This window comes from Ostrea edulis, chromosome 10 (assembly GCF_947568905.1).
Source record: "Ostrea edulis chromosome 10, xbOstEdul1.1, whole genome shotgun sequence".
NCBI classification, from domain to species: Eukaryota; Metazoa; Mollusca; class Bivalvia; order Ostreida; family Ostreidae; genus Ostrea; species Ostrea edulis.
This window is the reverse complement of record NC_079173.1, coordinates 42,844,388-42,869,437: the sequence shown is the minus strand read 5'-3', so window position 1 is coordinate 42,869,437 and position 25,050 is coordinate 42,844,388. Positions and strand designations below refer to the sequence as shown.

The 25,050-nt window shown below is 33.5% G+C and overlaps 1 protein-coding gene across 5 annotated transcripts in view; it reads left to right on the top strand.

Annotated features, from left to right (window-relative positions):
• The first annotated feature begins 5,972 nt into the window (after positions 1-5,972).
• LOC125666101 (slit homolog 2 protein-like) overlaps positions 5,973-25,050 on the top strand; it is a 53,556-nt gene continuing 34,478 nt past the window's right edge. For 4 of the 5 annotated variants that reach the window (XM_056151402.1, XM_056151404.1, XM_056151405.1 and 1 more), the window contains exons 1-4: positions 5,973-6,224; positions 19,680-19,751; positions 22,078-22,149; positions 24,653-24,724. In XM_056151402.1, coding sequence (XP_056007377.1) covers positions 6,046-6,224; positions 19,680-19,751; positions 22,078-22,149; positions 24,653-24,724 — 395 coding nt within the window. In that variant the 5' untranslated portion in view covers positions 5,973-6,045. The remainder of the gene's footprint in view (positions 6,225-19,679; positions 19,752-22,077; positions 22,150-24,652; positions 24,725-25,050) is intronic. The other variant, XM_056151406.1, reaches the window with a different exon arrangement.

The following is a 25,050-nucleotide window of genomic DNA, read 5'->3' as shown; positions in this document are numbered from 1 at the left end:
GTTTGATCTCCAATTCAAAGGATTGTAAACTGGAGGTATGAAACCTGTACATATGTAGATAGAGTTGTTACATGACTCCTACAATATGTACCGACACAAACCCTCACCATTATTAGATGTACATGTAACAACATGTACTGATCTACATCTAGGAATGAGACTTCTTGAACTAAGTTTGGATTTTTATTTATCTATTATATTTTTACAAATCTAGATTATACACTCAAATGTATGTAATATTTTTCATTTTTATTGATCAATGTCAACATATATCTTTAATGATCAAATAATTTCGTACTGGTTACTTAAGATATTGAGTGGGCGTGAGAAAGAGAGAGATAGATAGAGAGAGAGAGAGAGAGAGTGAGAGAGAGAGAGAGAGAGAGAGAGAGAGAGAGAGAGAGAGAGAGAGAGAGAGCGATGGCACTAGTCCCTGTACATGCATGTTACTAAGAAACTAAAAACAAAATATGCATACACTTAAAGCGCTAGATAGTGGTTTGTTGAAATAATGATATTTTCATATTATAGATATTTTAAATTGAAATTTATCAATACATAAAATTGAAACAAGTCAAACATGTAATCATTCAATGAGATTTACAAAAGGCGATCACGGCCTCCATTGAAAATGGTATTGGAATCGTACAAGAATTCCAAATGTTAATTCGCATTAAACAATTCAGCATTTAACTACAGCTAAATATTCTATACAGAGATACCTATAGTTATTTTACCGTCCCCCTTCCCATCTATCGCGGCCGGCGACAATACATTCCAATGTATATTGTCTCCGACGACAGTATGTACCGCGATGCAAAAAATATGCCTTGTCTCAGCGCATATTATCGTCAGCGACAATATGTAGTATATGTACCAATGGACAATATGTACCGTGAGGGGAAGTGCATATTTAATTTAATTGATTTAATTAATTGATAGTGCAGAAACCTACAATAATAAATCGTCGTTTTCTTTCCATTGTACTTTAAATGCATAAATGAACTTTCGTTCGGTAAGTTAACTTTCTAAAAATTATATTGGTCAACTTGGCATGCTTTGAATGGAAAGTGATTTCTTATATTTAAAACAGCATCCAAAAGACACTGACGAAATGAGGAGAGGAGTCCTCATATAAAAAAAAATATGATGTGACCAATATTTACATATTTTTCTCGTAATTTCGAGATAATTATCTTGTAGTTACGATATCTTTTCTCTTACTTACGATATAATTATCTCGTAATTTCGAGATCTTTTCTCTTAATTACGAGATAATTATCTCGTAATAACGATATACTTCCTCGTAATAACGAGATGATTATCTCGTGATAACGAGATCTTTTCTCGTAATTACGAGATAACTATCTCATAATAACGAGATCTTTTCTCGTAATTACGAGATATGGGATATGGGAATGTAAATTTATTTTTTAATACTAATAAGCTTCCGTACGATACTGATTATCTACTGTTCAGTAATTGATACTATGTATAATATACAATTTTAGGACTTTAAATTATATTTTTGAATTTGACACAATGTTTACATGTAAATCTGTATTCGTTTATTGAAAAGTAGCATGCATTACACATTTTTTCTGTATTGTTGTAGCTTTCACAGAATGCCTCACAATGATGTCTTTCCCACATCTTTGACTGATTATAGACAATGAATTGATTACATTTTGAACTTTGGTTTTGAAGCATTTTGTTAGCTGGACAAAACAGTTTTAATATACAAAGGATGAGGTTGATACAAACAACTTCTTGAGCTATTACTGTTTGATTTCAAAATACCCAGAACGATTAAAAGACAAATTACTGCTTCCAAAAGCAAAATAAATTATCAATTTTTTGAGTCCAAATCTATACGCATGGTACATAAGGTGAAATATAGTTCTAATGTAAAGTTTTGAAGGAAAAAGAGTTCATAACCTCACAACTCAAAAGAGAGAAGTCGGAAACTTGTCTTAATGAAACAATATCAGAAAAAGGTTGGGAATTGTATTATATGATTACATCATTATGCACAAAAGAAACGAACTTAATTTATTTTCAATGCCGTATACTTATGTCTTATATAGTTACAAACTTTTCTTCGCAAACTTAAAGTATATAATGATTTGTGTTTATTTTGCAAAAGCGAAAGAGAAACAGTCGCTCATATCTTTATGACTATGCTTATGTATCTGCCTTCTGGAGATATTTTGTGAAATGACAAAACACGTTTGAAAAAGATTATTAAATTGCAAAAAGAATTGTGTGACTAGGCAATATTAATGGAAGTTTTTTGGAAAATATTATACTTTTGTTAGCAAAAAAGCACAATTATTACTCCAGATCACGGAGCTCAAAACCCAAATTAATTGTCGGAAGCAGTTAGTTTATTTAAATACCACAGAAATTTGATAAAATGTTGTCAAAATGAATTGCATAGCAAATCCAAAATCCTCGGTAAAAGGGCATTCAATGATAAAATAATTGGCAAGTAGTTTGTTGCAAATTATAATACAAATACGAAAAAGGAAATTATCACCCTTATATATATATATATATATATATATATATATATATATATATATATAAAGCAGGAAAATATACAGTTCCAAATTATATTTAAACCACTGGCGATTTCTGGATTTTAACATCCATCCTCAGGTGAATACAAATTAATAATTAATAATATAAATCCAGAAAGCGCTAGTGATTTAAATATATTTTGGAACTGTATATTGTCCTGCTTTTTTATTGAATTATTTTGACTGTGTGATATCAATTCTTTCTATTTGGAATATATATATATATATATATATATATATATATATATATATATATATATATATATATATATCCAAAGTTGAAATATAGTCTCAGTAATCGGATACTGATATGAAAAAATATATGAAAAGAAAACACAGAAATCCTCCGAAAAGCTTTAGCGCTTTCATTACATCTTCAGAAGCTTTACAAAAAATGTATTCATATCAGTATCATAGTAACAGTGATTATGACGTCAAAGTAAGCGGAACGTTAAATGTCTATATTGTGACGCTATGGATAATGTACAACAATGGTCTGGAAAAAAGTACATTAAAATCATAGGCAATTATAAAAGACTATTAAGTTTTGGCTTTACAATACCAATGAAATGTTTTTCTTTTTCCCGTCCCTGAATAGCACTGGCACATTTGACTTTATAAAATGGGAAAATGTTAAATCGTTTTTACCACACGTTTCCAGGTGTGCACTTAACTGGATTTGTCTGTATTCAGGTGTACTGATGTGCTGCTTATGTACACGTACACGGGCACAGAGAGTGTTGTCAGTTTCACCAATGTAATATTCCTTGCATCCAGGACATATGATGGCGTATATGACATCCTTTGTATCACATGGCATGTTAGCATTAACTTCAAATTCTCGTCCGCTAAAATTATAACTGGTCCCTTCTGTAATGTAGTCACATGTACCTCATCGAGGGTCCGTACACTTTGACACTGTATAAGTACTTTAATTTATCGTGAGCAATGGTCGTGTATAGTGTTGAAAAGTCATAGGTTTTAATGTTATTGATTTGGGAAAAAAATCTGTGATTTCAAGTTTACTAAACGTACTTTAGAATTTTTTAGAATCCACATTTGATTAACACTACTTCTGGCATATGTAGTTGCACAGTAATTTTGAAGTTTATCCTTCACAGCTGTTAACATTGTCGTGAGGAGCAAATATAGGGGCTTGGTAGAGCACTTACTGGATCCAGCAATGTATCTTTGTTTGTAAAGGTTTTTATGTAGTTTAGGAATCCAGTATAGGTACGGTAACTCATATTCATTCGACCCATTGACTGGAATATTAAATGTGTCTAAAACTGAAGCATGGTTTTGAAGAATTTCATCTTTTGAAAGGGCAGTTGGAGTATAAGTATGATTACCAAAAGTGGAATTCATGCCAAGTTCGTTTAAAATACAGTTGCAATAATGAACCTTACAAACAAAGACAATGTTGTTACTAGCTTTGTCAGCTGGAACCAAAACATATCCCTCATGTAACCTATCTAATTCTTTTATCACTTCTGGGTTACTAAACACACATATATATATATTACTTACTTACTTACTTAGTCCTATTCACACTGGTCAGAACATAAGGCTTCCACAGCTGCCTGGCATCTGTCTCTGTCTTGTGCCTTTCTTTCCGTCTCTCTCATTGTTATTCCAATTGTTTTCATTTCTGCTTGTACAGTCCTTCTCCAAGTTTCTTTAGGTCTTCCCCTTTTCCTCTGCCCTTGTGGTGTCCATCTAAAGCCTATTTTGGATGTCTGTTGTTTTCCATTCTCAGGACATGCCCTATCCATCTCCATCGTCGCCGTTTAATTTCTGTATTGATATCTCCAACTCCAGTTCTTTCCTCTACTTCTTTGTTTGAAAGTATTGTGGCCATTGTACTTTAAGATTTTTTTCTGCGACATCTTCCTTCAAATTCTCTTAATTTTGATTCTATTAATTTGTTTGTCTTCTATAGAGTAATGCAGTTCTTACATTACCTTTATATAGTTTGATCTTGGTTTCCTTTGCAATTCTTCTAGCTTTCCAGATGCTATCTAGCCTTTTAAATGCTGTCGTTGCCTTTCCTATCCTGATCTTAACTTCTGTTTCAATGTCACCATTATTCGCTAGCGTGCTTCCAAGATAGCAGAGGTTTTCAACTTGCTGTAAATCAGTATCATTTAACTTGATGGTATTTCTGTTCTTTGGATTAACTGTCATTATCTTTGTTTTCTTAGAGTTTATCTTCAGTCCTATTTTGGATGCTTCAGATTGCAATTCAGATGTTTTACTTTGCATATCCTGCTGTGTGTGTGATAAGATGCAAATATCGTCTGCAAAATCAAGATCTTCAAGGCTAGATGTAAGTGTCCATTGCAAACATCTGTTTTCTCTAGTAATTTTGCTCATTATCCAGTCTAGAGTAATCAGGAAGAGAAAGGGGGAAAGGAAGAAAGGATACATCCTTCACTTAGGGCAGTTATGTTCATTTAAGAATCCATTGCTATTTTCGTGCTTTATATAAAATATTTCGAATGCAGAGTGCATCATGTATTATCCTCTTAAATGTACGTTAAATAAATGTATCCTATTTCCATTCTCAATGACCGTGTAGCGTGTGACAACGTGGTGATAATTCCATCGTCATTGAAAGCAAGTTTTTTGACTTGCCTAAATGGTCGAGCGGTCTAGTGCGCTGGTTACATGCTGCTAGGAGATTTGGTTCCGCAGGTCGTGAGTTCAACCCCGGGTAGGGGCGGAAGTGGGTGTCCAAATAAAGTGAAATATTATGTGCTTTATATATGTATGTATGTAATGTAATGTATGTATGTATGAATGTATGTATGTATGTATATATGTATGCATGTATGTATGTATGTATGTATGTATGTATGTATGTGTTTGTGTTTATTTATAGAAATGCATGCTACTTCATTCAACAATTTGAACAGAAACACCTGAATATTACAATAGTTTGACTTGCTATTTTTAACAGGCCTTGTATAATGAAGTGTTACCTAAGTACAAATGAAGGATACAATTGGCCGTATTATTTTGTAAAATCTGGACAAAATCTAAGAGTTTTTAATGAAAGAAAGTAAACTCCGTAAAGCACATACTAGTGTGCGTTTATAGACAACACCTTACAATAACACTTCAGATTAACATACATAAATTCAAAATAATTTCAGGAGGCTGCGCCGATCTTTTCTAACAAGAATGACGAATATTGGCTAGCTGATTCCTCTACCCTATAGTTTTCAGTGATCAATATCTACCCCTACACAAATGATCATAACTCACAAATCCAGATCGTGTTTAAGATATACCCGATATTTGATTTTTAATGTATAGATATATGCATGTGCTTACACTAGATCAAGGTCTCTGCGTTAGAAGCAGGAAATCTTCAGCTCTTGCACTAGCAAGGAAGAAGTGTTGAATAGCTATATTATTATGAGAGTAGAGAAATAACGTTAGTAACAACATATTAACGATGCAGCTGGTGGTTTGGGCGTTGATAGTGTTCTCTGTGTTTTACAGCCAGGGGGCGGGCGCCTGTCCTGATCAGTGTAACTGTACTGATGCACATTTTTGTGATGGAACTTTTGTAGATTGTCGACATAGTCAACTGACTGAAGTACCGACTAACATCCCCTCGGACACCTGTGATCTGTAAGTTATTCTAAGCATATTAGAAGTTATAACACACATTGATAGCTATATATAGGTACTATTCAACTATAGAGTTATATGTTGTTCTACATAATACTAAACAAATAATGCAAAAAGGCTAACACCTTTTATTGTAAGACATGCATTTAGAACAAACTATGTTGAAATTAATTCACGTCATTCCACGGGGGGGGGGGGGGGGGGGGGGGGCTTCGTGGCCGAGTGGTTAGAGCATCGCGCTCAAAATTACACAGCGCGGTTATGAATCCCGCTGGCGCCGGTAAGTGAGAAAGTTTCCCAGTTTACTTTCGGAAGGTCGGTGGTCTCTTCCCTGGTACATTGTATCTTGATTCTTTCTTCCACAAAAAAAACAACAAAAAAAACCCCAAAAAAACTGGGCGCCACCAGATAGCTGAAAAAGTGTTGAGTGTGGCGGAAAACATCAATCAATCAACCAATCAATCAATTAATCAATCATTCATTCCACGATTTCTATCAACTGATGATGGCTTTATGTAATCTTTATACGTCATTTGTATGTTCATGTAATATATTTGACACATGAAGGTGTGAAGTGTCACAGTTCACACCCTCATATGTGTTAAATTTTCTCTCCTACAATTGTAAGCCACCACGACAAAATCAGGCTTGTTGAGTTTTACGTCATAATCGATAAAACGGCGTTAAAAGAAATATTAGAAATCACAATGTTTATTTTTTGACGTTGTTAATTGTGTGCGACATCAGAAATTTGATAGTGAAGTAGAAAATGTCTGGATTATCAAATGTGAAATTTCAAAGAAAACTCGAGGAAATGCACTTTGCCGCAAAATTGGTGCCTATCATTTTGTTCAATGGGAGGGAGATGCATTTGGCTTCTCAAAAATTCTTGACAAGCATTTAATCAAAGAAATAATGTCAGGGAATTGTATGCGCTCTTCAAAATTTTGATTTTTAGGGGGGGTGGGAAAATTAGAGATCGTGTACAGCTATTGCAGTTCTAAATGAGATATGGGAATATAAGAGCATGTCGGTCGGAATTGCTGCGAATGACGAGCCCGGTGTATGTACAAAGATGGGGCAGTTTCAATTAATGAACATTCCCACACATACATGCGATTTCGCATTATCGAATTAGGGCAAAAACACCCCCCCCCCCCTTGCAATTGAAAGGATTCCACACTTCAATGTACATGTCCGCCTAAATGTCATTTGAAACTGATTTGATAAATATGTTACGCCTATATCTATGGTAGACATTGTGCATAAATGTAGTTACTGATTTCGCCAAATATGAAATGTTTGTTTTGTTGTCTCTCAGTACAAAGATGTAATTGTTTCTCTCGTGCATTTTTATATTTGCGTCACAAATAATACATTCTTTTAACATTCTCGTGTAGTTCAACGTAATAGTTTGGTTTGTTTGTCTCAAAGATATACAAATATTAAACGATGTAAAGGCAATCCTTGGTCTCAATGATATATTAATACATTTTATACTTACATAAATCCTGGGATCATTGCTTCTGTTTGATAGAGTTCCGATAAGGTGAATGACACAAAATCTGAATTTTAAGCTATGTAGGAAATTAACTTTTATAGTGTTTAGGAGCGTGGATGTGTTAACATAGTGTACATATACAGCTCGTGATGTTTGACGTACAATGCATCTACTTGTATATTGTGTCTTGACTCACTCTGTGGGTATTTGTTAATTACATGCATCCCAAAACGGCCGTGCTCGACAAGTTTGAAGCCATACATTAACGCCTGTGAATTTTGGATGTCCCTACAGTGCTAAGTGCTAGAGTGTATTTTCCCACATATATTGTGCATTGAAAATAAATACCATGCAGTATTAGTCACAATCTAAAAGTATCCCGGGGTGACGCATCAATTTTAATGATTTTTCATGAAAAGGTCAATTATTTTAAATATCATGTATTGTCGAATATGATTCCAAACATGCACTTTCCCCTCTTTTTCCATGTATACATGTATATGCATCTATACATGTAATACTTTACACAATGTACACATGAAATTTGCTTTTTGTTTTTGTATGATTGCTACGTTAACTGGTGTGGAATCTGCGATTATTTCATGACAAATATACATTCAGTATCTTTACAAAAATGAACTACGCTTTGTTTAGACTAAATATATTCAAAACTGTAGATCATGCAGTTTCCGATCATCGAATATTGTATTATCTATCCATTGATTAAAAGACTCATTATCACAACTGCATTTTATACAAATTTGCCGTTAATTTCATATTTTGTAAATCAGAAGATGAAAATTTTCGAAATCATGGTTTTCAGTTTTAGACACATTTGATATCCCATTCAATGGGATAGAAAAATATGAGTTATCGTACCTATACTGGATTCCTAAACTTCATAAATAACGATACATTCAAACAAGTTGATGATACAGGGATTTCAACAGTCTCGATTGAAGTCAGCATTTCGCAAATTCTATGGTCGTTATAACGATCTAGTTCGTCAATAAAACCTCGCATTTGGGTCAAATGCTGTCTGACGTGTTTCATACCGATTGTTAAGCCGTTCTTGGCACACTGATTTTGACTGCGGATAACTCTGTTTACCCGATCAGGATATGGGGCTCACGGCGGGTGTGACCGGTCACCAGGGGATGCTTACTCCTCCTAGGCACCTGATCCCACCTCTGGTGTGTCCAGGGGTCCGTGGTTGCCCAACTATCTAATTTGTATTGCTTTTAGGAGTTATGAGATTGATCACTGTTCGTTATCTTCACCTTGCATTCTTGGGTGGGGTAACTGTTTTACCAAGCCCCTATCTTTGCTCCTTGCGAAAATATTAACAGCTGTAAAAAAGAAAATACAAACATACTGTGTCACAACATATGCCAGATATAGTGTATATCAAATGTGGATTTTAAAACATTTTAAGATTTCATTTAGATTTGGAATCACAAAACTTTTCTCAAACCCACAATATCAAACCGTATAACTTTTCAACACTTTACACAACCACATAACGATACAGTAAAGACTAAACTTTAATATATCAAGGATAGTTGTTTCTTCAGCAAAAATTGAAAAACGAAATATTCGTATTTAGTGATCAGTCCTACAAAGCATTGCTGTGTTAACCATCACTCTTATTCCACGCACAAGTTACAAGTACCCTGAAGTTAAAATAAATGATGTTGGACTTCCTCATCGATAATCTCTTCCTATACCCTTTGATGATCAGGTATTCCAACAGCCTGTTAAAGTTTCCATGGGCACGGATTGTGTACCATTTTTATATGACCTGTTTTCATATTCTTATGAAGTATAGTTATATCAAAAGCTTGTGTATGAGAAGAAAAATATCTTCCTATTGACTAAATCTCAACATCTCGATATATCAATGACATTTTATCTATTAAAATAATCACTTTCATTCATATATCCATTAGATATATTCCTGTGAATTTAAAAAAAAAGACACCACAGAGTCCACATCTGCTTTGCAAATAAAAGTAATGAAAGGTGAATATACCAAACACTGATCAATCTGATAACTCCTATAAGCAATAAGCAACAGAGTTTTATTGAAAATGTTTATTATCGGGGAAATTAACAATTAAAGTTTATGACAAATGGGATGAGTTTAGCTTCTCAATCGTTACCTTCCGATATTTATGTAGTAGCTATGTGCTTGGTGCAATTGTCGTCTAATGTTGAGTAAAGATTCCTTTTATAGTTTGAAATAAGGTCGATAATTATGTCAGTAGTTCATCTTTCGACATTAGGCTATATTTTCCAGCAAATTTGCATAAAAAGTTTTGCAAACCGTATATTTGTTTGATTTAGAATCATAGTGTGGAAAGCTATTTGTCAATGATAAATTCCAAACCAAATTGGCAATCAGCAGATAACATAATTAATATAACAACAGAGTGTTGTTACATACATGTAGATAATATAACCATATAATAATGGAATATTGCTACATACATGTAGATAAAAGAACCATATACTAATAGAGTATTGCTACATACATGTAGATCTAGGAAAGTGATGAAGGAGAACCTGAAAGTATCCCATTTGTCATTGGGTTGATGCATTTGTTAACAATTCCAACTATACAACTAATTTGAAATATTTTGTGTTGTTTTTATTTCAAGTTGACAAAATATATCTAATTAACGTATGTATGAAAATAATTATCTTTATAAAATAGATAAACCATCGTTGATGGATCTAATTCTTGTGTTTAACCGTATTTAGTGCAAATACTATTCTCTAGAATATTGATTCAGTTTACAGAATAAAGTATGTCATCATTGTAGCGCTGATCAATTAAGCTAATCATGTTTTTTTTAACGATTTGGATGCATGAGTAGTAATCAAAGAGCAATATTACCGAATGGATTGATTGATGCATTCACGAATCTAAAAGCACTATAAATATATCTACATGGATAAAAATTATCTTTATCACAAATGCATCATGTTAATGGGAGTAATTGTAGGAAAGCTGCATTGCTTTGAAAACTGGTTGATATATTTACGTCATCATGACAATGACATAAAAATATATTGCATAGCAGCATACACCTGTAGATGACTAATTTGAAATACAATCATTAATTACTTCATGGATCGTAATAGTGCAGGTGCTATTGAAAGTCATTGGTAGTTTTTCTGACATCACGATATATCATGCTTTATGACACCTTACATACATGTAAGATGCAATTGCGAAGACTCCGATTAGTGATCAATGAACAAATGAAAGTAATGAACAATGATACATCTTATGAAAGGTGAAGATACTAAACACTGATCAATCTGATATCTCCTATAAGCAATAAACAATATAGTTTGGTAGACGAGGACTCCTGAATGTAATAAAGGTGGGACAGGTACATAGGAGGAGTAAGCATCCCCTGTTGACCGATCACTTCCACCGTGAGCCTTATATCTTGATCAGGTAAACAAAATTTTCCGTAGTCAAGGGCAGGGTGCCAATATCGGCCTAACAATCGTTATGAAACACGTCGCACAACACTTAACCCAATGACATGGTATACTGGCAAACCAGATCGCTACAATGACCACGGCATTTCTGAAATGTTAACTTTAAAAGAGACTGTTGGAACCCCTGTACCATTAACTTGCTTATCAGTAGCCTACTTCGATTTTAAAATGACCATAATCAGAACAAGCTATTTCGTATCGAATCAGTTGAGCGATATAAATGCCATAAACAGGTGATAATGGCATAATGCTACATAACTATGGGAAATTGAAAATGGAAAAGCTGAAATAATCCCGTTTGTCATAAAATTGAGTTGTTAGTTTGCCGTTAACATTTACTTTGAATAAAATATCTAGGTATGAAGCAGAAGTGGACAACTCTGTGGTGTATTTAATCTTTTCCTTGTTTGATATAAAGTCGGTAAATATTAGCCTTTCTAGCATGTGGAGACATGTTTAATAACATATGCATGGAGATATTGTAAACTTTATATTCTTTTCGACTAAAAGTTTAGTTTCGAAACTTGTTTTGAATCAGTGAAAAATTGGAAAACAAAGAACCAGAGCCACGAATAGCCAAAAATGGCCCTTAGTCAGAACATGATATTATTCTCGGGGACATACGCCAAGAATACCTATTTTTCAAATATGTTTTCCTTTTTCCGATATCTTTTCAATTTTTTTACTTATTGACGTTCAAAGTACCCATTGTTTTGGCCAGATTGTTATTCACAATTTTACAACGTTTCATGTAATTTTTTTTGGGGGGGGGGATCTTAAAATGTACACGAAAACACGATGGATCCAACCGTTGACTTACGAATAAGATATTTTGACCTATGTATGTGCGTTTAAATATTACATGTAGTTTATGTTACATATTGATCACTTCTTTTAATAACCTTTTATAAGTTTGCGGATTTTTATTTTTATTATTTGTTTGGGGGTGTTATTATTATCCCGCATGTACATGTAAACACGCCGAAAACAGTAATAGCCAAGCTTCGGACAGCGGCGTTATTTTAGACGCACTTTTCTACATGTACAACTTTGGACAGTGAGTAAACATTTTAATCCTATGTTTCACACTTTTATTTGTGTTTTGCTATATAGGAAGTTACATTGATGATGTGTGTGTGTGGAGGGGGGGGGGGGGGGGGTAGGGAAACTGTTACAAAAGTAGCCGTACATGTACAGAATAACACATGAACATTTAGTTTAGCCATATGGATATAATTTATTTTACATTAGGCTAAGAAAATGTTAACGTGAACTAATCATCGGGTAAAATATGTTCCATTTATCTAATTTCATTAGTTTTCTATCCGGATCATTTATTACAATAATATCTAGACCAGTGTGTATTTCAAAATGCCTGAATTATTATCATTAATTCCATAATATCTATGAAACGAATTAATTAATTAAAAAATCGTATTCTGATACTGCTACATCAAATAGAACCAAACTCCCTCCTCGCATATATTTGGTTTATTAAACCAAATATATGCCAGGAGGGAGTTTGGTTCTATTATATGTGTTTCTATGTATGTGAAAATAACTTCCGCTTAATTTTGTTTGCACACTAACTGTAGTGTGCAAACAAAATTAAGCGGATGTTATTTTCACATAAATAGAAACAAGAATTTTATCAATCATGGTGAATTAGCACATCTGTAGTTTGGCATCCACCATAAAATTTGCTTAGTTTAACACTTTCACATTTCTTCCTGTCATTAGGTTTAGTTCTTATCTGACATAAAATGCGTGTGGGAAACCTCTTTCCGTTATCAGACACTTCCTCCATGTTACAAACACTCAAACTAAATTAAGTAGGACAGTGGTTTAATAATGTGTTCAGTTCTTCCTTCTATAATGCTTAGTAATATTTTACTTAATTATGTAGGATAATATACTGTAGATTGGGAAATAATCACGATGGTTTTAATTTCACTATGTTCACGATTTATCTTTTCTTCGCGAAATTAAACCCATAGTGAATAATGAAGTAAAAATATTTGAATGCGGCTATAATTAAAAACAAAGAGAGATAACTTTTACTTTTGGGGACGGGATACTATGATCAGCTTGGGAAAAGTATTGAATAGTTACATCATTTAACATATGAATGCATACACACAATATGAAAATTTAGTATACATGTACTTGTATACTCTTAACTGCTTTTACACTGCAGGTCGCATTGAATAATATACGGGCCTTATCAAAAGCCCTTGTTATGACTTCCTTGTCTTGACCCAGTATATCAATGGCTCTCACAAGTCATTTAGCGTGGGTCGGTTTTATTTCGACAACCGCAAGTCGATTTCAACACCCTCAATGTCGACACCTTTTTCTAGAGAAGTTTTTATTTCATTTGCATAACAAGTCTGGAATTCGGATTTAAACGCGTTTTAAATCGTCCGTTCATCTGAATATCAAGAGGCTGCAGGTTGTTCGTATACGCAGTGGGGACGAACACCACTTGAATTCCCTTTTCCTCCAGCATAGTAAGTAAGGCTTTGTCTTCGTGAGCTATATAAACATCAAAAGATTTGCCTTAAAAGCAAATCCAACTCGTCTCGCACGCGCTCAACACGGTGGGGGACGGTGATCTTCTCAATATATCTACAGTGTATGTATTATTTCTACATTGCTCCAATGGTGTTCACTGTGAAATATGTCCCAGTCTTTAGGAAAGTTGTATGAGGGGTAACATTTATCGGTGAGACCCCGATACAAAAGTTGGGTAGGGAGCAATATACCAGGCATCGTTGCCGCTATTACCACAGTTATTTGACGCTTGTCGCCGACACCTTTAATTGGCGCCTACTTAGCACCTAAGGATAATTGAGAAGATAATTGATCTTAATTCATTTATTAAATTGTTCAAAATAGATGATTTAAATGTGTTTTCATGGCATTGTATTTTGTACATGTTGATACATAGAATTTGGGGGTTTTATCGCAAGCTTTCCGTTTTTCACCCAGTTTAAAATAGACATGTTAACTCTCCAAAGGCTACCTTGAAAATGAAATCATTAAATGACCACACAAAACGTAAGTTTCTTGTGAATATTACTCAGCAGTTGATACTACTAGTCGCAGACTGCGGGTCATCTCAGTGACAAAGTAGACATATCACCGAGACTGAGCGCGCGAAATTTAAAAAGTAGATAATCCTATAGCGTGAAAATAAAACCATCGCGATTGGTACCCTTGTAACAAATCGTGAAATTTTAACAACGTGGAATTAAACCAACTTACAGTATCTAAAAACTAAATACATCAACTTTTACTTCAAGAACGAGTGTCATTCATATGTTTCAATCAGTATTAATGATATCTTCTTTTTCCCATTCGTCTTTTTAAAGCGCGTAGTTGCTTTATTGCCAGCAGTTGGATTTTGCTTTCGTCATCGTGTTTCCGGTTTATCGCCACCTATAGGCAAATTTATGCATCGGTGTAGTAAGGATGTCGTGTTTAAAGTAGTCGTGATTTTGCAACCGATCTAGCACGTGGTTTACATTCATATCCACATGGGCATTTTCCCCCCGGAAACACAGTTCGTTGGACAGTTGATAAAATATGTATAAAAAGGTGACATTTTTGCCCTCATTCTGGAGGAAAGTGGGTCACAGAAGCAGGTTTTTCTTCAGTTATTTAAAATGCTCGTTTGAATCTGTTTCTGTAATAATTAGAGTGGTTATTAAGAGACTCAAAATTCAAAAAGCAATAAGAGTGTACATGAAACCATTTTGGCTAGGGCGCCTTTGCATTGTAACCTTCGTATAGCGATTAGAGGTCAAGAAAATCAATACTTTTGCATGGTGCAATCTAAAATTAGAAGCCACGTCATAAGAGTTTTCCATTTGTGTATTGACTACTGTTCCGACTTAGTAAAAAATTGTCCGACACAGCAAAATTATGTGCAACACAGTAAAAAAAAATAACTACACAGTAAGATCCGCGTCGATCTTGAACGAGAAAGAACTTGTGTATGATTGTGTTTTGACAGGGAATTTTATTTCGTTTTTAGTTTCAAAATGAGACTGAAAATAATGATCTTGGAGGAGGGGAAAAACAAAAGGTTAAAAATTATAGGCCTGCGTTTTCTTCGAAACATCGCCTGGAATTGTACGAGGAATGTTTACTGAAATACATATGGTTAGAACAAGTGTTAGATAAACGTTGTCATTGAGTCAAGCGTGATTGTAAAATGTTTTGCTGTCCACAGCACGCTACACACAAAGACAAGTAATCGTGTTTTGAATTTGTCTGTACTTAAAAAAAAACCAATTGACTATGACAGGTATATGCTACATGCATGTATTTCCGAACGTACAAAGAATGAAGGATGGAAAGGGGGCATGGCTTTACTGTCGTTGTTTCCGTCTCCACGTTTTGTTTTCTTTGAACGATCTTTTCATATAAAATAATGCATATAGTTTTTCGGCGAGATGCCTCTTCATTATTTCTAACAAGAACAATATTAGTAGTGAATATTTGTATTCAAGATCATGGAGACCGTCTGGAATATGATGATACCAAATAGATATAGTATATAGTCCGTATATGAGTTTACAGCATTTGATATGAAAGGACCAGTCAAGCTTAGTTGTGTATAATAGAGCGGTTTGAACATTGCCGTTATGAAAGACATAAAGAACCGTTTTATCAAATTCAAACCATAGCAATGTGTATTATGTCTCATTCAGATCCAAGACAAACAGGTGAGTTTCCTTTGCAATATGAATATGAGCTTTTACACAAGGAGTGTAATACACATATGTTGATGATTACAGTGTTTAATGTACCTGTGCACAAAGTTTTGGAGTTTTTATTTTAGATTTACGTATAACAATCACTGAAATGCCTAAATGTAAATCCATGCATATATGTTAGTCTAATTTATCATATTCGATTTAGTATATCCTCTTGCACTAACTTTCATGTTAAAAATGAGTTCTTTCCACTCTTGTTGAGCATTCAGTTTTAAAGTTATCAATGTTGCACATGTATGATGAACATCTTTTTTAAAATAACTTCTTAAAGTTTGTTTTCAATTATATATGTATTTATCTGTCTTATTTGGATCCACATTCTCTCCAACCTGATTTTGAATTGAAATCAACTTCATTGTTGATTACAAAAAAATAATTCCGCTTTCATGGTTTGATTGCTATATACAGATAATCATGCATTGGACTCTGTAGTACAAGTCATACAGATGCTTCTTTGATTTCTGGTGAGGTGATTAGATGGTTGTAAAGTGTTTCATAGACCTGCATTATTATGTTGGTGTGTTTTGACATGAATATCTGTGGTACTTATAAGTTAGAAAGTTAGTATATGTGGTTATGTGTATTTTTCTTTTTTGTCCAGGTGCTTGCTTGTTCCTTTCTTTCTTGTTTGACATACATGTATGTATCAAACTATTGATTTGTTTCATTGTAGTTGTATTCTAAACATGTTTCATACACTATTAAAATGGAACACAACAGTAAGTTATTTATTAAATATTATTTGTTGTGAATGATGATGGGCTTCAAGTTTCCATTCATTTCTATTGTAATTGATCAGCGTCCGTTGTGTAATAACAATTGAACACTTTTTACCGAAAACTACCATTACAATTGCTTTCAAATTTTCAACCAAAACTCGACCAATTTCAAAAAATATTCTTCTCTACAATATCACATCTGTAAGAAAAAAAATTGCATAGTCATGTAGAACTATGCTAGGGTTGGTGCCGAACTGGGTAAACTATTTAAATAACATCGGCTTTAATACTATTGATTGTATTGATTGATTGTATCTTGTTTATCGTCCCTCTCGAGAATTTTTAATTCATATGGAGACGTCACCAAGACCGGTGAAGGGCTTTAAATTTATGGCCATTTAGCAGTGATGGTTCTTTAGTGTGTCACACCTACTGTGACATCTCCGAGGACCCGTGACATTCACACCTGATACCGAGCGTTTGGCGATGGAACTGTCAATGTCTGTATTAACGACCTAGGTCTGTCGCGGCAGGGATTCGAACCCCGACCGTCCGCATACAGTTCAAACGCTCTACCACTAGACCACCGCAGAGGTGATAATGCTATTGATACTAAATTCTGATTAAATAAATATTTAAAAGGACCCGGTGTCCTTTACCAAAATTGTAAATGTCATGATTTAAGGAAAGGGTTTTAGTTCCGGGTGGGACCAAAATTATTATAGTGACCATTGTTTTTAACCACATCATATTAGTTTATATTTCAACATGATGAAAAGTTTCAGGACATTGTTTCCATCCATATTTGTTATTTCCTTACAGAAAATGTATTATTTAGTTGTACGAAAATAAAGAATAACGCATGGAATTGTTTTTACTGTTGTTCCTGCTCATTAACATTACAGACAGAATTCATGAAGTCAGCTTAGCGCTTTTCAGTACTTTGATTTATTTTGTTATGATTTGTGGTTTTGAATATTTGCTGTTGAGACTGAATTTTCAACGATAAATATAATTGAAACAATGAAATATACACTATTTTCGTTAACATTCTTTTTACATTATTTTTTTTTCATTTTTGAATTATTCATTATCATTATCCCTTTTTATTAACTGCCTTGTATTTTTGCTAATTAGATCAAATGTAATTCTGTTTGTCAATGAATTTCATTTAAAAGCAAAACAAGATCCATATTGCTAGATATATTTTTCGTATTCATATGTGTATGTATTTCTATATATTTATTTCTGACGGATGAAATATGCAATGGACCGGAATAGCTGTGTGTCGAAATATAACGGTACCCAATAACGTATGTCCAAATCGGTTGACACGTAAACAACCGAACGAATGTTGTAGATCTATACCTCCGAGACTTGTAGCCTACAGTCTATCCTTTGTATTGTTATGTGGATGCCTAATTTTTGTCTGGTACCCATACATTGTACTATAACTTTAGAAATCATTAAACAATACGGGATCAGCCAATATATCTTCGCATCTAAGTAGCCTATTGATTGAGGCACCCCTCAGCCCTCCAAGTCTTTTTATGTACTGCGACAGCGATTTCAACATGTTCATCAGTGCCAAGAAAACTTATGCACGGAGATGAAGCATATGAGGCCAGATATTTATTAAGTTCAACGGCCTTCAGATAAATAAAATATGTATAGTATGAAGACAATGTGTGGAAGTAAAGGCGCGGCGCAGACAATGGGTGGATCTCGATTGTATCTGGAGTGGATTGGAGGACTTAGCTTCGTAATTGTTTGATCAAATAACTAAAACTGTTAACTAGTACAAGGTTTTTGTAACTATCCTTAACATGGTTACATATATATTCAAATTCATAAATTGAGCATATAATCTATTTGAAATTTTGGGGGCAAAATCGATTGATATACGTAGCCCGATTCCGACCATGGCGCGGATCCGGTTTTATTTCAATAATATTGTTTGAAATAATCATATTTTATTAACTTTGAATAATTACTGGTTTCGTAAAAAGACAATGGAACAATCCCCAACTATAATATTTAAAATATTACAATTTGTACTAAATCTATAGTTTGGAAAAGTATTCGGATTTCGGATTTCGTGCATGGAATGTGAAATTCCGGTTATTTGTGGAACATAAGTAAAATTTCACTTATCCCCCAAGCCTCGATCCAAAAAAAAAAAATACACTCTTAACTTCTATGCAGTATGTAATATACTAATTTAAAATTCATTAATATTTATTGGATCGAGGCCTGGGGGGTTATACACATTTTTGGTGCATATTGTTGGATATTGTCAACTTTTACAAACATAGCACAACTGTTATGGGTTCTACATGTTATAATTTATATATGCGTGAATTTTCGTTGAAAAAAACACACTGGATTCATAAAGAAGAAGGTCTAAGCTATTTCAAACCATGATGAAATTTTGGAATGAAGATACTTTATTTTACTCAAAATCACAGGACCATATTTGGATATTCGTGGTTCTTGTTCTTTATCATGAGTAGAAAATGCAGTTTTGAATTTCAATCAATTAGGAGACATATATATGATTACCAGGTGAGAATTGACTATCGCTACATAAATAAAGGAAACTGACGATAGAGAACCTGAATTTATGCAAATTGCCATCAAGTTGATGTTTTAGTATAACATTAAAATATCCCTTCTGTACCCCAAAAAAAAAATACACTAAAACAAATGTGGGGAATGTTGTGTGTTCTTAATTTGAATTGATTTGATAATTTATAATCAACAATGGTTGTTAGAAAATAGATAAACCATTGTTGATGGATCTAATTCTCTAATTTTAAAGCTATATTTAGTGCAAATGCCATTCCCTCGCATATTCGATCAGTCTACAAAATGCTATATTTCATAATTGTAGCGTTGATCAATTGAGGTTAATTAAGAAACCTTTATGATTCAGACACCTGTGGGGGAATAACATAACAACGTTACCGAATAGAATATTTGATGCACTCAAGAAGCTCATGAGACTGTAAGTATATCTATAAAAATAAGCAATATGTGTACAGCAAGTGAATTATGTCAATGAGATGAATTTTATGGAAAGTGTATGAATTTGAAAACGTCCCCCTGTCAATGATACACCATTTCATCCAGACCCTCATACAATTCTTCATCACTTACTTGTAATAATTATTAATCATCTCATGAATAATCGTGGTGCAGGTAATGTCGTATGTGCCATTGATAATACATCTGACTTATCGGTAAATCATGTTGTGTGATAACTTAGCTGAGATGAAGAATTAAAGAAACCGAACTGTGATCAATGAACACATGAACCTAATCAAGTTTGATAAATTTGATAAATTCCATATGCGATACAAAATTTAAAGAATTTTACAATGCAAGCAATTTCTCAGTTTTTCCTTCTCCTAATATCATTATAGGTACTGGATATCAAAACAGGAGGTTTGAGAAATAAAACAATATATAACAGTTCATACAAAGACATTTCGCAATACATGGTACGACATTTCAACTACATCTAAATACATATGAAGAACGTGTGTTTTGCTGTATACAGCTAGAAAATCGTCAACACTTGGATATATATATATATATATATATATATATATATATATATATATATATCCCTAGTTTTATTTTAACACTTATTGTATTCCAAAAGACTTACGAACATTTCAAGTAACTTTTATAAGATACATATTGCACAATAGTCCTCCTCATCTTGCATTGAGTGCTCTTTAGATGGACTGTCTTTGACCTTTATTAGTGTATCCGAGCAAGAAGGCAGATGCTGGTTTCCTTGATTTATTCCGTAGAAAATAAAGGCACTGACCTACAATAACAGATAAATAATATTACAAATCAAGAAAAAAAAATATAATTGAAATATAACAATTGTAAATTGTACCAACAACAAACGTTTAAGAAGCATACTATACTTTATAAAAATATGTACATGTGTTCTGTAAATAATTTAGTCAAGATCTTACAGACTCATATAATAATTACGACTTTGAAAGTAAATTTACAATAATGTAATGAACTTGTAATCACAATAATTACATTTGACTGACATCTCGATAAGGCATGTTGTGTGATAACTTAGTTGAGATAAAGATGTCAAGATACCGAATTGTGATTAATGAACAAGTGAATTTAACAAACAGTGGGGAAATTTATCAATTCCATATCAAATACAAAATCAAGAAAAGGTTTGACACGGACCTCTGGTAAAATCACATGTTGGTTTTGATATTATCATTGGAACACGAAACCACGTAAAATAAAACATAATTAACATCGTGAATTATCATCTTTTTGGTGAAATTAAACAACAACTTGATGTATGTTTAAAAATATGTATCTGCCTATCAAAATAATTACGTACAACTACAAATTAGATATTTATCTACCTATGAAAAAGAATTATAAACAACTACAAATTAAATGGTCATCTGCCTATACAAAAGACTTACCAACAACTACAAATTACATAAATATCTATCTGCCAATGCAAAAGTTGTCATTAAGTTGATGTGTTTGTATACAATTAACATTTCCGTCCTGTTAATAAAACATATTGAAATATAAAACAAATGTGAGAACTGCTGTGATGTTCTTATTTCCAGTGGACTGGATGATTTTCAATCAAGATCTCAGAATAGGATGATATATCTTTAATGAATTATATGTATAGACAAAATTAACGCACTTCCTGAATTGTATTTCATGACCCCTGGGTCGAGGCCTCTGCTGGTGGACTGTTAGTCCCTGTGGGTCTTTACAGCCCAGTAGCTAAGTGCTTCATTAGTAGCTTGAAAATACGGATGTATATTTAATCGCTGTTCTAAAATTTAAAAATTCATTTCAAAATTAAGGATTGTCTCCCTTATAACATTTTGCATTGAATCGATTTCAAGATATATATGAGACATAGATATGATAATCAGATGATAATGGAATATCGCTACATAGATATAAAAAGCTGCGGATAGAAAACCTACAATCATCCCACTTGTCATCATGTGGATGTGTTCGTATACCTTTAACTTCTCTCTTCTGTAAAGAAAAGCAAGATATAAATGTAAATCAAATGTGGGAAATGCTGTGGTGTTCTTATTTTGATTTGACTGGATAATTTTTTACATAATTATGATTGAAACGTTTTGTTAGAATATAGATAAACCGTTGTTGATGGATCTAATTCTCGTGTTTAAAACCATATATATTGTAATTACCATTCTCTTGCATTTTGAGTTTACGGAATTATATATCTCACCTTTGTAACGTTGATCAACTAAGATTATTGGGAATTGTTTATGATTCAGATCCCTGAGTTCGAATAAAATAACAACATTACCGATTGGAATATTTGATGCACTGACAAGTCTACAGAAACTGTAAGTATATCTATAAAAAAAATGACGATCACGTGTACAAGTGAATACTGTCAACGAGAGGATTTGTACGAAAAATGTATGAATATGAAAATATATCACCCTGTCGATGACATTTTTTGTCAAGATCCTCACACAATACTACTTTACTCACTTGTAATACAATTATTAATCATCTCAACAATACCTATAGTGCAGGTACTGTCCTAAGTACCATTGATAATGTATCTGGTATCTCAAAAAGTCTTACTTTGTGATAAGTTAGCTTAGATGAAGAGGTCAAGATAACAAACCGTGGCCGATGAACAAACGGGGATAATAAACACTTGTGGCTATTATAGAAGGGTAAACACGGACTCTGGTAAAATCGTGTTCGTTTTTAGTATAAACATCTCCATGGTGAAATGGACTAACTTCTTGATACCTGTTTACAAATATGTATCTGTCTCTGCAAAAGAATCATAAACAACTTCAAATAAAATTTTAACTGTCTATGCAAAAGAATTATAAACAACTACAATTTAAATTTATGTAATTCTCTCAAACAAACTTTATTCCTCGAATATTTGATAGGCCTCCTGTCACCAAAGCATTGGTGAAAATACTATCAAAATAGTGTGATGCTAAATACATTCTTTTATATTATGAGATAGCGTCGGTATATATAAATCGATACTCCCTTTTTAATATCGGATGGAATGTTAAAGCAAGTTTGCAAATAATGCAAAACAATCAGTACATTTCTTTAAATTTAAAATTATAGTAGTGACATATTTTTGAGTCAATGCAAAATTATAAACCAAAGTGAGCATATGTAGAACATGTCCTTGCGTATAGAATCAGATGTAACACATACATAGCACACCCAGGTGATAATGAAACATTGCTACATAGATGTGGGAAGTTGAGGATGTAGATTTTATCCCCTTTGACATCAAGTTGATCTGTTTGTTCTTGATTAACTTCTGTGTTCTATAAAGATATAAATGCAAATATAAAACAAATGTAGAAGCTTTTGAGGTTTCCTTATCTCGAGTTGAATGGATATCTTCTAACCAATACTCACACACACACACACGCACACATATACAAACGCATGTATATCAATGTTAGAAAGTAGGAAAAACCGTCTTTGACAGATCTAAATTTCGTGTTTAAATCGATATTTAGTGCAAATGCCATGCTGTTGTGTATTGAAAAAGTTTACACATTATATGCATGTCATTATTCTAGCGTGTATCAACTGAGCTAAAGTTATCTTATGATTCAGATTGTTGAAGTCCAATAACATAGTAACATTGCCGAATGGAATATTTGATGTGTTGAAGAATCGACGGGTATTCTAAGTGTCTATACTTGTCAAGTATTTGCTTGGCAATTGGATCATGTCAATCAGAGTATTTTTAGAAAGTGTATCAATTTGAATCGTTATTGATTTTTTACGCCAGTTTTTCAAGGAAATAAAAGTTGTGTTAGATTCCCCTACATTCACACATCACTCCCTTGAAATACAATCATTATCTATCCCATGAAGCACAGTAGTGTAGGTGTTGTATGGCATTACGATAAGTGACGATGTTCGATAGCTCTGTTTAGATGAAAAGATGGACATACCGAGTATTGGTCAATGAAAAAAATGAACTAATGAACAGTAGTCGATTTCACAAGTCCCACAAACAATATCAGATTAAAAGATATCAATTGCGACCTCTGGAATTACCTGAAGCAGGATCCAACGTTTTGAATATTAACTCCAAATCGTTCCGTTTGCAGAATATTTGATAAAGCACCTTTCCTAAAAGCACAAAATACATAGATCAAAATGCATCCAAAACAGTCTAATGCTGAGTACAAAAATCCCTTCATATCTTGAGGTAAGGTATAGATTAGTAGTTCCTTTTCAACATCGGCTCATAGTTGTATCGAAATGTGGATAAAAAGTATGTCACACGTACATCGTTAGTTTAAAAACTTCTTTTGAATCGGTGCGAAAGTACAAATCAATTGATCATAGCAAAACATGTGTTGTACATTGAATCATCTGAGACTCATTGACATCAAGGCAAGATGATAATGGATTATTGCTACATAGATATAGGAAGATGGCGATAGAGAACCTGAACTCATCCCATTTGCAATAAAGTTGATCTCATAACTCCTGTAAGGAATACAAAATTAAGAGTTGGGCAAAGATTGATCCCTGGATATACCAGATTTGGGGGGAAAATGCTAAGGAGGAGTAAAGATCCTCCAGTGGATCGGTCACACTCAAGAGAACCTTGTGGCATCACACCAGTAATTCTCCAATTAAACTAAATTTTGTGAATGGTAGTTCCTCATATTCAAAAATCCTCAACCCCCTTATTTTTCTCTCTTTATTTTTGTACCCCTAATTCTGTGTATTTTGTACAAATAACCAATTGTCTTACATTTTGAATTTACATAATATATGCAAGCATTATAGCTTTAATCAACTACGCTTAATCGTTAATCATCTATGATGCAGAAACCTGTATGACAATGAAATAACAACGTTACCGACTGGAACCTTTGATACATTGACGAGTCTTCAGACACTGTAAGTATATGTATAAAAATACCGATTATTTTTACCACAAGTTACTACTGTCAGTGAGTGGAATTGTATGGAAAGTGTACGAATTTGGATACACAATTAAGAGTTGAGTAAACACGGATCCCTGGATATGCATTACACGACACGAGTTTTATGCGTGTTCCACGCAACACGTTGGGTAAACATAAACAAAACATGGTGGACCTTTAAATTGTCAGCACTTTTGAAGTCCTATTTTTGAGCGAGCTAGGCATTGAAGTCCACAGAGCATTTCCGTGGATGGCACTGCGCATATTCTTGATGTGACCTGCATCCCAGTCGCTGCCGCC